Genomic DNA, 13,834 nt, shown 5'->3' on the forward strand with positions numbered 1-13,834 from the left:
TAAAACACGATCAAAAAATATAACAGGTATGCATCACGAATTAAGATACGTATTATTATTCGTGGTATGGTATGCATTGGAATAATTGGCTTAACCTTTAAATTTATATTTTAAATAATACACATAACGACATAACATAGTATTTACTTAAAACGTTTTCTTTGGTTAAACAGTCAAAGAATAGTAATTAATTTATAATTAATATTCCATACTTGATAATGGAAAACTAACATTAACGAATAACGATTAACCACATGTTTTCAGAAACGGTTTACCGACATTTATTATCGTCTATCTACTAATACGTGATAAGATCGTATACCAGGAATCAGTAACCAGTGATATATTTTTTAACCATGATGGTAAAGTGTAAAATGTTAAAATGTTATTTTTATACTTTATAGCTGATACAGCTGCGCTTCTGCTGGCTAGTCGTTCACCGACACTTGGCGTTCGGGTGGGAGTGATGATAAGACACCTTTTTTTTTTTTTTTTTTTTTTATTGGTATTGTTTATCTATCTTGTTATTATCGATAATGACCGTTATGGGTATTGTTAAATTGAGATAAAATTTCATTTTGACTTCTGGTTTTTATTGTTGGGTTTGTAAAATTGCCCAGTAGCAGCAAATTGAACGAATATTTAAGCATTAATAAGTCGCAAACTAATTACTCAAATAAAATTCTGTAAACGTTAAAATTATTTTTTTCAGTATGCTTATAGATTTTCGTTATTAAAAATAGGTATTACCATTTGAAAATCTAAAGTTGATAGTGTTTTATCTAATAAGGGAGGTAGTTAAAATTATGAAAATTGTAACACAGTGTAAAATAGTAAAACCTAGAAAGTTTAAAAAAAAAATTATTTTAAAATTCCTAATACTTACCGAGATATTAACTGGTTCATGATAAAAAAATCACCCTGTATAATGACCTACAATAAAACATTATCAACAACCAACATCATTAAGTTTTTAAAGAAATTTGAATAAAATAATCTAATATAAACATAACTTGTACTGTGAAATACAATTAAATATAATGTAAGCTAAAAAAATGCATTTTGTTTTAAGACATATGAAGTTTCTTTGAATTAATTTTCTATGTACCAAATACGACAGATACCTACTCAAAAATATTAATTTATAACTTTTATAAATTAAAAGTCATAACTATATGGAATTAATACACACAATGAAAACTATGAACAACTGAATATGTTCTTATATACAGTGGTTTGAGTGGATCCTAGATATACTATTAGGAAGATAATTAAATAATATTGAAAGTGTAGTTGTTAAAATAATAAATAGATAAGAGTAGGTACTCTCTTATAATGTAATATAAATTTTAAATTGTTATATATGATTAATAATATTATTCTAATAGTGCTCTTAATTAGTGCTATTAAAAAAATCACATTTAAAACAATGCTAGAAAAAACATTATCATTGAACAAATATATTTATTTATGTACCTAGGTAATTACTATTCTATCATTTAAAATATTTATCTTTATTGATAAGATGAAAAGTTATAATTTTCAACACCATAATTTAGCAAATTAAATGTAAGAATCTACTTACTGGCTATTTAAAATATACGAAAAATCATAATATTAATAAATTATTATTTACATTTTAGATGGTTTTAAATCTTTTGTAAATTAGGATTCCAGCAGCTAATTAGAGAACGAATTTTTAAGTTTATTCAATAGAATTACACTACCTACCTCTATTAGGTGAACACGAATAAGCTTGATTTTATTATATAATGCATTACACGATCGCTCAAGTTTTTACTTTTAATTAAATATTAGGTATATTTTTCAATTTCAATAATAAATTATTCTGTTATCTGCAGCTATTAAATAGCTATTGAGAATTGTCTATACATTTGTGTTTTGATATTTAGATTAAAATGACAAATCCGTTTTTTGCATGATAAAATACCTATAGCTATAGGTACTATCATAATTTATAATAAATGCTGGATGTAATTTAAAATAGACTATTAGTATTTAAAGTTAGAAGTAAAAATAGAAGTAGAATAACTCGGCCAACTCAAGGAAATGTTCGTTCAAATTTCGATTACAATACCTACGTCAAAATTTTTAGAAAAATCATTTGATTCACAGTTTATAATTAAACATGTGGCTCACTACACTTAAAAATTCCAAAAATTAGAAATTGAATATATCATAATTATTATGATATGCATAATTTAAACATAATAATGGGGTGAACAGTAAAAATGTTTAATCATCGTATTATTTGCTTTGTCTTACCAATAAAATGTATGCAATCTAACTATACACTATAACCATATCGGTATATAATATACGAATTAAAATGCATCGAATAAACCCCCACCTTGAATATTTTCTTAACATAAAAAATTAAGTGCTCCACAATATTTATAAACGACAATTTCACCGTAGGTTATCGCAGTATGATAAATTGTACCAAACCACTTGCACTGAAATCAAAGTTTTCTTGTGCTAGACATTATTGTTCCGTCACTAATAACGAAACAACAATAATGATTTTCATATTAACTGTAGTAGGATTAATGTTTGCTGCAAGTGTAGTGAACGCTGAAGAAGTCACCGACTTTAGCATGTGCCGGAGTGAGTATTGCATTAATACTTGCATAGTTGCATGGTTATAGGTAGGGCCCGGATTTTTATGCAAATGCATATTCTTCTACATTTGACGTATAATAATTCTGATTAAATATCTTGACGTTCCGTAAAACGTAGATTATATTGTTAATTTTTTATTTTGCATATTTTTGCATATTTGCATCAAAATGCATAATAATTGCATATTTCAGGGTAATTACATAAAATGTGCATATTTAATAAATACTTGATAAAATATTTTAAATTTTACTCAAAGTTTGATATACATGCTGATTTTGCCCGATCGCCGACGTTCCTGACAAATATAATTCGACCGAATAAAACAAAATATTTTATAAAAGGGAATTCCGTGACAGACGTAGGTATAGACGCATTATAGACGTTATCTTATAGATAAATATATATATATATATATCATAATCTGATTTCTGAGACATGCGATTAAGCTAACATAATATTAAAGTAATATTAGTTACTGGCTGTTGTTCGTCGGTGTAGTGTGTACAGTGTACGGTATATATTACGGTATATACGGTTTTTATTAATAAACAATTTTTATACATAATATATTGTTAATTTGTAAAAAAAAAATCATTTTGCATATTTTTTGCATATTTATGATATGAATCTGCATATTTTATAGATTTTTATTGCATATAAATCCGGGCCCTAGTTATAGGCTTATATCTTATAAAGTTATACATTATATTATATCGATCAAATTTTACTTTGTTTTTAGATTCTGCGCGTAACAATAAATGTAATGATTATTCAATCTTGTATATTTTTTTAAATTGTTATTTGTATCAGAGTACACAAAAAGTAATAGCAAAAATACTTCAATTTTATATATTACTATATTTAACACATAGTGAAATTTTCAAATGCAATGTGCTAATGGAGAATATTTTTTTAAATTTACTCTACCAATTACTAAAATATAATAAATAACTTTAATAGCAATAATATCATACAATTATATACTTGTCTCGCTTATCACTCAGAATCGTTTTTTATATTTACAATGATTTTATATCATTAAATTCATATTTATAACATATCCATTACAGTGACTCAATGATACCTACTATACATCAAAGTTTCAGAGCGGTGCCCATTTGCTCATCTTTTTTTATTCTACTTACTGTTTCACTGTTTATATTTTCTTTTTTCAGATGCTAGATGTGAAGTATATGATCTGTTTATTGAACCATGCCCCGAAGCTTTGAACCACCAACCATGTGAAATACCACAAAACATTACTGCGTCTATTAAATTTAAATATGTAGCTGGTATGTATATAAATATTCTTCAAACAGTCTAGTAACAGTTAAAAGAACAGTATAGCATATGATAATAAATCAAAAAAATTGGTATAATACAGAGTGTAACAGTACTATTTGACAAATATCGTAATATTTGTAATGGAAATTGGTTAAATAGTCCTGTTACACCTTATATAGTTATAGGTATAAGATACCAGGAAATGCATGTTATATTGTAATGAGTAATGACCATACTCGTATACCTAATTTAGATTACCAAAATTAACAGTAAATTCACTGCAGGTGCATCCTACACACAATTCACATAAAATATTGGACACATATTAAGTAAATTCTCTTACAAATATAAGAGAATAACGCATAATATAATTATGTATTGGAATAGTAAATACAATAATAAATTATACATTATTTTATTTTTTCAATAAAATTAATTTGAAGCCCGAAATCAAATTAAAAATTAAAATATATAAAGCAAAAATTAAAAATTACAGAAGTATTCATAAAGAAAAATCAATCTTTAGTTGGGCAAATTGTAAGTTAAGAAATATTATATACGAATTTTTAGTATTTGCTTTTCATCGTAAATACCTAAAGAGCCTTTTCAGGTTGGAGTAATATAGCATATATATATATCCAGACACACACACATATATATAGTTAATTAATTATTATCTACATAAATATATGGTAATCACTTTACATGTTTCAACTTTTAGTATCCCACCATAAGAAAATTAATAATAATCTTTATTTACGAAAATGTATTCAAATTTATAATATAGGTACCTAATTCTTTTATTCATACCTACAATAGTACATACAGTGACACTATATATCTATGTTAGCATTCATCATACACATTTGGTGGTACATACGAACTACCACAATATTCATAATTTAACACAATTAATCTATCATGACATAGGTAGAAGACGTAATCATGTCATATTATAATAAAACAATCTTAATCCCTAACTATATAAATATGATCAGAAACAATTTAAGTAATATCTAAAAGTTATAATAATTACAATAAAAAAAATCAAAATCAAAATTTTTTATTATTTAACAACGGTCTGAATATACTTGGCATTATTTTTCGTTTATCACTTAGTCTTTTTAAATATTGATGATTATCATTCCACCCTCACCCGTTCCATTGCTTATTTTATTGCGGATTCAGATCAAATCACCGGATAATTTTATATTATGTATTTATTTTATTAATCACACAATGCTCAAGACTACTTAAAAATTAATTGTTAATGAGTATTGTACTTATATATCATCATATACTTATTATTATTATTATTATTATTATTAATGTTATGTATAATTAGCTTGAAATGAGTAGTAACATTCTAAATGAGAGTTAATTTCTCTGTGTTTAGAAAATAATGATATACACAACGAATTAAAGTTTTAGTGTATGCAACAATCAATAGGTAAAAAATATAGTTTTGAAATAACACTGAACTCTTTTCAACTTTTTTGTGAGAAAAATGTATATAGGTAAAATTATATTAAATTTTGAAATCTTGTATCTTAATATCGTATAAAAAAATGTATGTGTTTTTAGCTAGAAAATAATTATTTATTTTTTCGATTTTATAAGTTCCGTAACATTTTTAATTCAAAAACTTTTATAAAAATATAGTGTTCATGTACCTATTTTCAAAAAAAAATAATGTTTAAAATTTAAAATACTTAAAAATAGAACAAAGAGATTCAAATATTCTGGAAAATATCAATTTCTTATAACTATTTAATTTTGAGTTAAAACAAAAAAAAAACGAAATTGATTTTCAAAATCCATTTTGGCGTAAAAATTCTGATATCCCATATTTCCCATATTCCCATTTTCACTTCTATTTTTAATAGTACTTGAAATGTTTTACTTTTGACACTCTAAAGTAGGAACTGACTTACTAGATCTGATTTTCTACTGAAACCAACTTCAAAATTGAAGCATTTTTACTGCTCAAAAGAATACAATATGAAATAATACAATGATCACACATTATAAAGTAAATGCATTCTTCGATGGTCGGATTGATTGAAATGGAGCATCCAGAATCTATAAAATAAAAATAAGAAAGATAGTAAAAATTATAATAATAAATTAGTTATTTAATTAATATTATATTCCTAAAGTAGGTGCTTAACTACCTATCATACTCATTGAGTTAAATTTATACTTAATAGGTATTGCAAAAATTAAATAGTACTATTATTATTTACAAAATACAATTAATATATTCACTAAGTAGGCTATAATTTGGTTGCGTTAAAGCTAAAAGCTTTCACTCTTAACTATACTAGGGCTTTAGTTATCTCATGTTTTAACTTTTAATACCTTAATGTAATATTTAATTGAACAAACAAGGAGTTCAGTCTAAAGTTACATTGTTGAACTGTAATGTTTAAACATTAAAAATTGCTCTTTTAAATCATAAGTGTATTTCAGCTACTCTGTTATTACTAATTAGTCATTATAAATAACGATTTAGGCCAAATAAATCAAATCTTTTGCATTGCATTAAATATTTATTTGTTTCTAAGCCTGACAGTAATTTTACAAAAATAAATATTAATATTGGTGCATATTGAAAATAATATAATAAAATAATTGATAAGGAATATTAATTTATTGTGTTGCAAACTTGCAATTATACTTATTACTTATTAGGTAGTTATTATCAAAAGTGCAGTATTTTTTTGATGTAATTATAAATATCTAAAAATTAACGCAAAGTATTTATTTGTTCGTCCAGATTAGTTTTTAGATTCTTATCAAATGTTGTTTACCTTATTTATAATAACTTACAATAAATAGGTAGGTATATAAGTACTTAATATAATTTAATTTAATATTCATTAATTTCAACTTCCGTTAAAGAGTGGATCATCTCGAATAATGGTTATGTCTAAATCGATGCTTAAATCATGAATTAATTAGTTATTATTGTTATTAAATATATAATATTATGTACTCATAGATTAGATGATAGAGCTGATAGAGGCAGTATTATTACCATTTTAATTAATTCTAAATGGCTTTTAATTCATACTTAAACAAATATAACTTAATAAGTAACATCTTGAACATTAAAAAAATCAAAGTACTTATTGTTTTTTAAGTTTATTCTTGAGTCTTTTGACTAAGGTACTACTGTTACTAGGGACTTATAAAATAATATTTAGCGTTAATAAAGTCAGTTTAATGTATGATAGGTTTCGATCATTTAATACGTAAAATGGAATTCATCGATAAATCATTACATACATAAAATGATTTTGTGCGGAATTTGTAGTTTATTATAGATTTATAAAAATTACACATGCACACTTATTGAAACTCTCTTGATAGATTAAAGTGACAGAGTTATTATTAGTTAATAATTTGCATTGTTTTTATTCCTTACTTAATACTTATTAAGGTGGGTACTGCTTTTATTTTAATAATATATATGTACAGTAGAGCCTCGATAGTCCGGACCCCCGATAATCCGGTGAACGCGGTTAGGACGGCTAAATTCTATTTTGTTCTTAAATTAATTTTACGAGAATTCCCGCAACGCAATTAATCTATAAAATATTGTTATCGACAAATACAATTTCGTCATTTTTATTACCTACTGTTCCTAGTAAAGACTAATACATGTACCTATGTGGGTACATAATAATAGTGAAATTAAATAAGCGGGTAAGTCGTGGATGTCGCTCTGCTGTACAGTAGGTTACTGTAATGGATGGGATTAAATTTGAATGCAATGATAGGCATCATTGTATACGAAAAACGATTCTGAACGGAGATGATTTGTCAGTCTAGGATATATTATATTTAAATATTGTCATATATTCTATTTTGAAACAAATATTTTATTTTTCAATTAAGACGCATTTTGCATAAGGCATGGTTAATCAATTAATGTAGTTATCATGTAGTTATCATAATTCATAATACCTTATATATGCGAATACCTGGTTTGAAGATAAATCGTTATCATTACGCGATTTCATAAAAATTTAAAACTTGAACGCTCAAAACATTTTTCCTATAATGATGCTTCAAATTTTCTCTATAGCTATTTGAAGCAAAACTTGTGGAAAACTTGGTGTTAAATTTTATAACCTTAGATATAAATACAAACAATATTATGAATTTTGAACTACAAAATAATTTGCAAATATTCATGGTTTTGACGAATTTTTGTCAATATTTGAAATTCAAATGCTAATAAAAATTTAATTTGAATTTCCGGTGGACATTTTTTTTGTGATAAGGATTGACAAATTTGTAAGAAATCTTGTATTAAATTTTCAAATATTAGATTTAAAAAGAAAATTTTTTATGAATTTCTAACTTATAATAAGTTGCGAATTTACGTGATTTTTACGTATGTTGTCAAAATTAAAATTTAAATGCTTGTAAAAAAAAAATGTGACTATACATTTCTTGTATTTTTCAACTGATATTGTAAAAATATTTTAGGAGCCTTGTATTAAATTTTCAAATCTTAGGTATAAAAGGAAAATTTTTTATGAATTTCTAGAATAAAATAATTTACGAATTTTCGTGATTCTTACGATGTTGTCAAAATTAAAATTTGAATGCATGTAAAAACAAAATGTTGCTATATATTTCTTTTATTTTTCAACTGCAATTGTAAAAATATATTATGAGCCTTGTATTAAATTCTCAAATCTTAGAATTAAAAAGAAAAACTTTTATGAATTTCTATCTAAGATAATTTGAACATTGCCGTAATTTTGATGTATTTAGTCAAAATTTGAACTGTAAAATCTTATAAAAAAAATTTGTGACAATATATTTCTTTTATTTTTCAACTGCTATTGTAAAAATATGATAGGAGCCTTGTATTAAATTCACAAATCTTAGATTTAAAAAGAAAAACTTTTATGAATTTCTATCTAAGATAATTTGAACATTGCCGTAATTTTTACGTATTTAGTCAAAATTTGAATTTTAAATGCTTATAAAAAAAATTTGTGACTACGCATTTCTTTTATTATTCAACTGCTATTGTAAAAATATGATAGGAGCCTTGTATTAAATTTTCAAATCTTAGATCAAAAAAGAAAAATTTTTATGAATTTCTATCTAAGATAATTTGAACATTGCCGTAATTTTTACGTATTAAGTCAATATTTGAACTTCAAATGCTAATAAAAAAAATTGTGCCTATGTATTTTTATAATTTTTTGATTACTATAAGAATAACTTATGAGGAACTTTGTATTCAATTTTCAAGGATTTTGATAGGGCCAAAAAAATTTTATCGACACTTCAAAAAAAAATTTTCAGACAAATTGAAAATTTCAGTCATCTATAAATATCTCAAAAAAAGTCAAAATATTTTGAAAATTTAATCATGTAAAGAAAATACCAATCCTAATAACTGGTAAAATTTTCAAGTATCTAGGACTTATACTTTTTGAATAATAACAAATATTTAAAATCGTTTCAGGATAAATCGTTATCGTTACGCTATTTCGTAAAAATTTAAAATTCAAACGCACTTAAAATTTTTTCTATAATGATACTTCGAGTTTTCTCTATAGCTACTTGAAGGAAAACTTATGGAGAACTTAGTGTTGTATTTTTAATCCTTAGTTATAAACGCAAAAAATTTTATGATTTTTCAACTTCAAAATTACTTGCAAATTTTCGCGTTTTCGACAGATTTCGTAAAATTTTGAACTATAAAAGCTTATTAAAAAAAATTGTGACTTACGATTTTTAATTCTTTTTAGCTACAATAAGAAAAACTCATAAGGAACCTTGTATTAAATTTTCAAGTTTTTTTGGTCGTCCAACATTTTTTTACCGACACTTCAAAAAAAAATTCTCAAAAAAAGTGTAAATTTCAGTGGTCTATAAATAACTCAAAAAAAGTCAAAAATTTTTGAAAATTAAACTGTATATAGAGAACACTAACATAAACATTTGGTGAAAATTTCAAGTATTTAAAGTGATTATTTTTTGAATTACAACCATATAAAAAAATCGATTTGGTCGAAAACTGATTTTGCGTAAAAATTCCCGTTTTTCTGTCATTTTTTTTTTGTTTTTCTCGATTTTTTTGAAAACTGTTGGAAAATGTTTACTTTTGACCTCTATAATGCACCAAGGATCTTCAATTTTACATCGGAAACCACCCCCAAAGTTTGAAATCGAAGCATTATTTCGACTAGTTATGCTGTACACAGACACAAAAAAAAAAAAACAAAAAAAAAAAAAAAAAAAAAAAAAAAACACATCATTGTAAAATCAATACATTCATCACTTCGTTCAGAATCTAAAATAAAATCTTAGTAATTATTTGAGTATAGGTAATTTTGAAAAACCTCCGGTAATCCGGAAAAATCGATAATCCGGACGATGCTCGGTCTGAATTCGTCCGGACTATCGAGGCTCTACTGTATATATATTTGTATTGCTCACAGTATAGGTAAATTGTAATTATATAGGCTTATTGGTCATTTATTAAACTCAATCATCATGCATTAAAATCTATAATACGATGTACAGGGTGTAACAGAAAACCTGATATTTATAAATTTGTTCACGCGTAACTGCTAGTAGGTCACAATAAATTAAATTACAACAGCATTAGAATTCACTAATACTGTTTCAATAAAATAGAAACATAATATACCTATATAGTGTATACTACAACACAAATTCAATACACAAACAATTATTTTACTACTTCATAGTTCTTATTTTTAGACATGTAAGCTGTACACTGTAGTAAATCTGTTTTATATATAAATTTTTTCCCACATATATCCCAATATTCAAACACAATCAGTAAAGGAAAAACGTTAAATACAATCAATGAACTCCTATTTCATAAATTAAATTTAACAAATACAATTTAAAAATTCGAGACGCACAAAATCCTTAATACCAATAACCAATATAATAGCATCAATAACAAGTAAATTTATTGTTGACATACATTTTGATTAGGATTTGAATTATAAGAGAATATTTACAAAGCTGCAATAGAAATGATTTTACCTAATTATAAAACTATTATTTGGAAAAAGTTTCTCAAAAAATTATAATATCCATAATTAAAATATAATATGACTTATTATTGTCGTATATAATAAACAGTGTTCATACGATGATAAAAAGCTGAAAAAATATACTGACACAGTTTTCATTGAATAATCATTTGAATAGGAAACATACTTATAGTTATAATAGCACTACACAGTTGTATAATGATATACGTACATCCGCCGACATTCCTCGTCTGCAGTATCCCCGGATGCGAATAAAAATGCTACGAGGAATTCGGATGATGGCAATGGGTTTGTTGTCTGGTTAATGTATGTAAAACTTGTTAGGAATCTAAATTATCTATTATTATCACCTAGTAGACTATTAACAATTTTCCATCATAAAAATTATTCAATCCAATCCCGAAATAATATTCAAACAGTTACCTAAATACTATAATATTATTATAATATTATAATTTAGCTTCACATTCAGCTTCTGTAAATATGAGTTTCTGTTAATTGAAATGTGGTGTGATTTATCGAATATTAAAAACTACTAACACGTGTATTATACTACAATGTAAATCTTAGAGAATATCAGCAAAATATTTGTTTTCTCTCTCAGACTTACGCACAACATAGATAAAAAACCTTTCGCCTAGACAGTTTTTTATGATTTTTGAGTAGTCTTAAAGTCAAATTACCTATATGACAAAAATTATAGAGAATAATAATATTTTTGAGGGTATGACATTGTCGGTTTTATTATTATTTTTGTTTTTAATCAAATAGGTACATTACAATTAAAATAAATTATTAATACTAACATATACATATTTAAATTAAATTATCTCCTTAAGCAAATTCTTGTGGTGGGGATAATTGAGTAATTATAAAAATTACATATTATTGTAATAATTTATAAATCATTATTATACAAATACAAGTAACAATATTTTGTATTTGAAATTACAACAAAATAAAATACAAATATAGCTTAAAATTAAAGCTCGATTATCAATAAATGTACAATTACGTTTTTATTTATTTGATTCCAGGATTTTTGTTTATATTAAAAAAAAATTTTTTTTAAGATGTAATGTCATTTCATTAAAACTAAATGGACCTAGGTATATAGTCCAGAAAATATTTTCCAATATTTCTCTTTGTGTAGTCACCTCTGTGTAAAACTAATATTTTTAGAAACATATAATGTGGTAAATTGCTTATACAGCAACCTGGCCGGTAATGCACTTAATTCTTTGTGGTTTGAAACAGAGGAACCTATTCAAGCATATTCTGACAGCTAAGTTTTGTTGTATTTTTATAGAGGCCTTATTGCATTTTTAGAACATCCTCTCCAAACTATTAAGCCGTATTGGAAAATTGATTTGTATAACGCATTATATACAGTGCATATGGCTACTTTTGATAATATTTTGTTTAGTTTATGCATATTGAAAATTTCAGACCTTATAGGGGCATAACCATGTCTGAAACATGTATTTTCCAGGGTAAGTTCCAATCGAAAATTAAACCTAGATATTTAATTCTTGTTACTCTAATTATTTTTTAGCAATTATAGGATGTTAATAATATATTATTTGTATCACAAGAGTATATAACAATATCGTCTATCGGAATATAAGCATTCGTTATGGAGAATGTATAACAAATATACTTTTATTTATATTTAAAGTCAGTTATATTTTCTTATTGTTTGATTTTGTATTCGACTTTCAAAATAAAAAATCTCTATCTCTGTCGGTTTTTTAATATAGCCTATAGGTAACTTTACCCAAACATTATTCAAAAACATAAGAAAAACTGATTCTTCGTAAATACATTTTATCTATGTTTCGTTTGAGCCAGAGAGAGAAAACAAACAGTAAAAGCTGTTATACTCTTAAAGTAAAAATATAATGAAACCGTTAGTATAAATTAATGGCACAATAAAAGTTTAAAATTTGATATAGCTTGTTTTTGTTCAATATTAAATTAATTTCTAAATCAATGTCGTTATTTATACACCCAGCCATATTTATAATATTCTGGAAATCAACAATAACTCATATACGTGTTAATATAATATCCATAAATCATAACTTTACACCATCCATAGTGTTAAATCTAGAACAATACTTATTATGATTATATTATATTTTATAATATTAAACTTTTGACTTCTCTTTGTATTAAAAATATTAGAAATTAATTTCAGGATTCGATTCGAAAACACCAAAGACAAGACTATACGCTGTAACTGCTGGTATGGACATACCTTTTAAGGACATGGATCCGAACGCATGCTTATATACAAATTGCCCCATAATGATGAACGTTGAACAGGACTGGTTGTACAATTTATACATATCCACAGACTATCCTAAGGATAGTTACACAGTTAAGTTGAAGTTTTGGGATGATGGACCTAATGCCAATCGGAAGGACGTATGCTGCTTTAAATTCGACATTAAGATTGTTTAACGGAAATGGAAAATACTTGCAGCTACCTATAGGTACATAATAATTATATATATAATGTATTGACGCAACTGCCTTAACTTCAAAGAATAAAAGTCTATAATATGCAGTACCTATAACCTGCATATAGCAGCATGTATAACAATTTATAAACAAAATTATATTAATTATAATATTATAGTAAAAAAAATAATATTATCTATTAATATATTATATTTACTTTTGGGATTATTATATTATTAATTTTATCTTTAAATTGTTTTTTTTTTTTTGGTGTGTAATTATAAATAAAAATTAAACGTCCGTCTCTGTTTGGGAATTTTAAAATACATCTCTCCACTCGCAAATATGCACACACACACACACACACACACAAA

At 25.0% G+C, this 13,834-nt stretch overlaps 1 protein-coding gene and 1 long non-coding RNA gene across 2 annotated transcripts in view; one reads left to right on the top strand and one right to left on the bottom strand.

The window, feature by feature from the left end:
- Nucleotides 1-13,834, bottom strand: part of LOC149054263 (uncharacterized) — a 31,887-nt gene that overhangs the window by 12,460 nt on the left and 5,593 nt on the right. Inside the window, exons 3-4 of the long non-coding RNA XR_016192299.1 lie at nt 5,862-6,009; nt 3,789-3,963 (exon numbers count right to left, since the gene is read on the bottom strand). This is a non-coding gene — a long non-coding RNA (uncharacterized LOC149054263). The remainder of the gene's footprint in view (nt 1-3,788; nt 3,964-5,861; nt 6,010-13,834) is intronic.
- Nucleotides 2,427-13,713, top strand: LOC149054266 (NPC intracellular cholesterol transporter 2-like). Its single transcript, XM_089230466.1, has 3 exons — nt 2,427-2,628; nt 3,819-3,935; nt 13,195-13,713. Exons 1-3 carry the CDS (start codon nt 2,451-2,453, stop codon nt 13,458-13,460), a joined length of 561 nt encoding a protein of 186 aa, XP_089086592.1. The 5' UTR covers nt 2,427-2,450; the 3' UTR covers nt 13,461-13,713.

Source organism: Diuraphis noxia, unplaced genomic scaffold (assembly GCF_037042655.1).
Source record: "Diuraphis noxia isolate RWA-SAM2 unplaced genomic scaffold, SU_Dnox_SAM2 contig0009, whole genome shotgun sequence".
NCBI classification, from domain to species: Eukaryota; Metazoa; Arthropoda; class Insecta; order Hemiptera; family Aphididae; genus Diuraphis; species Diuraphis noxia.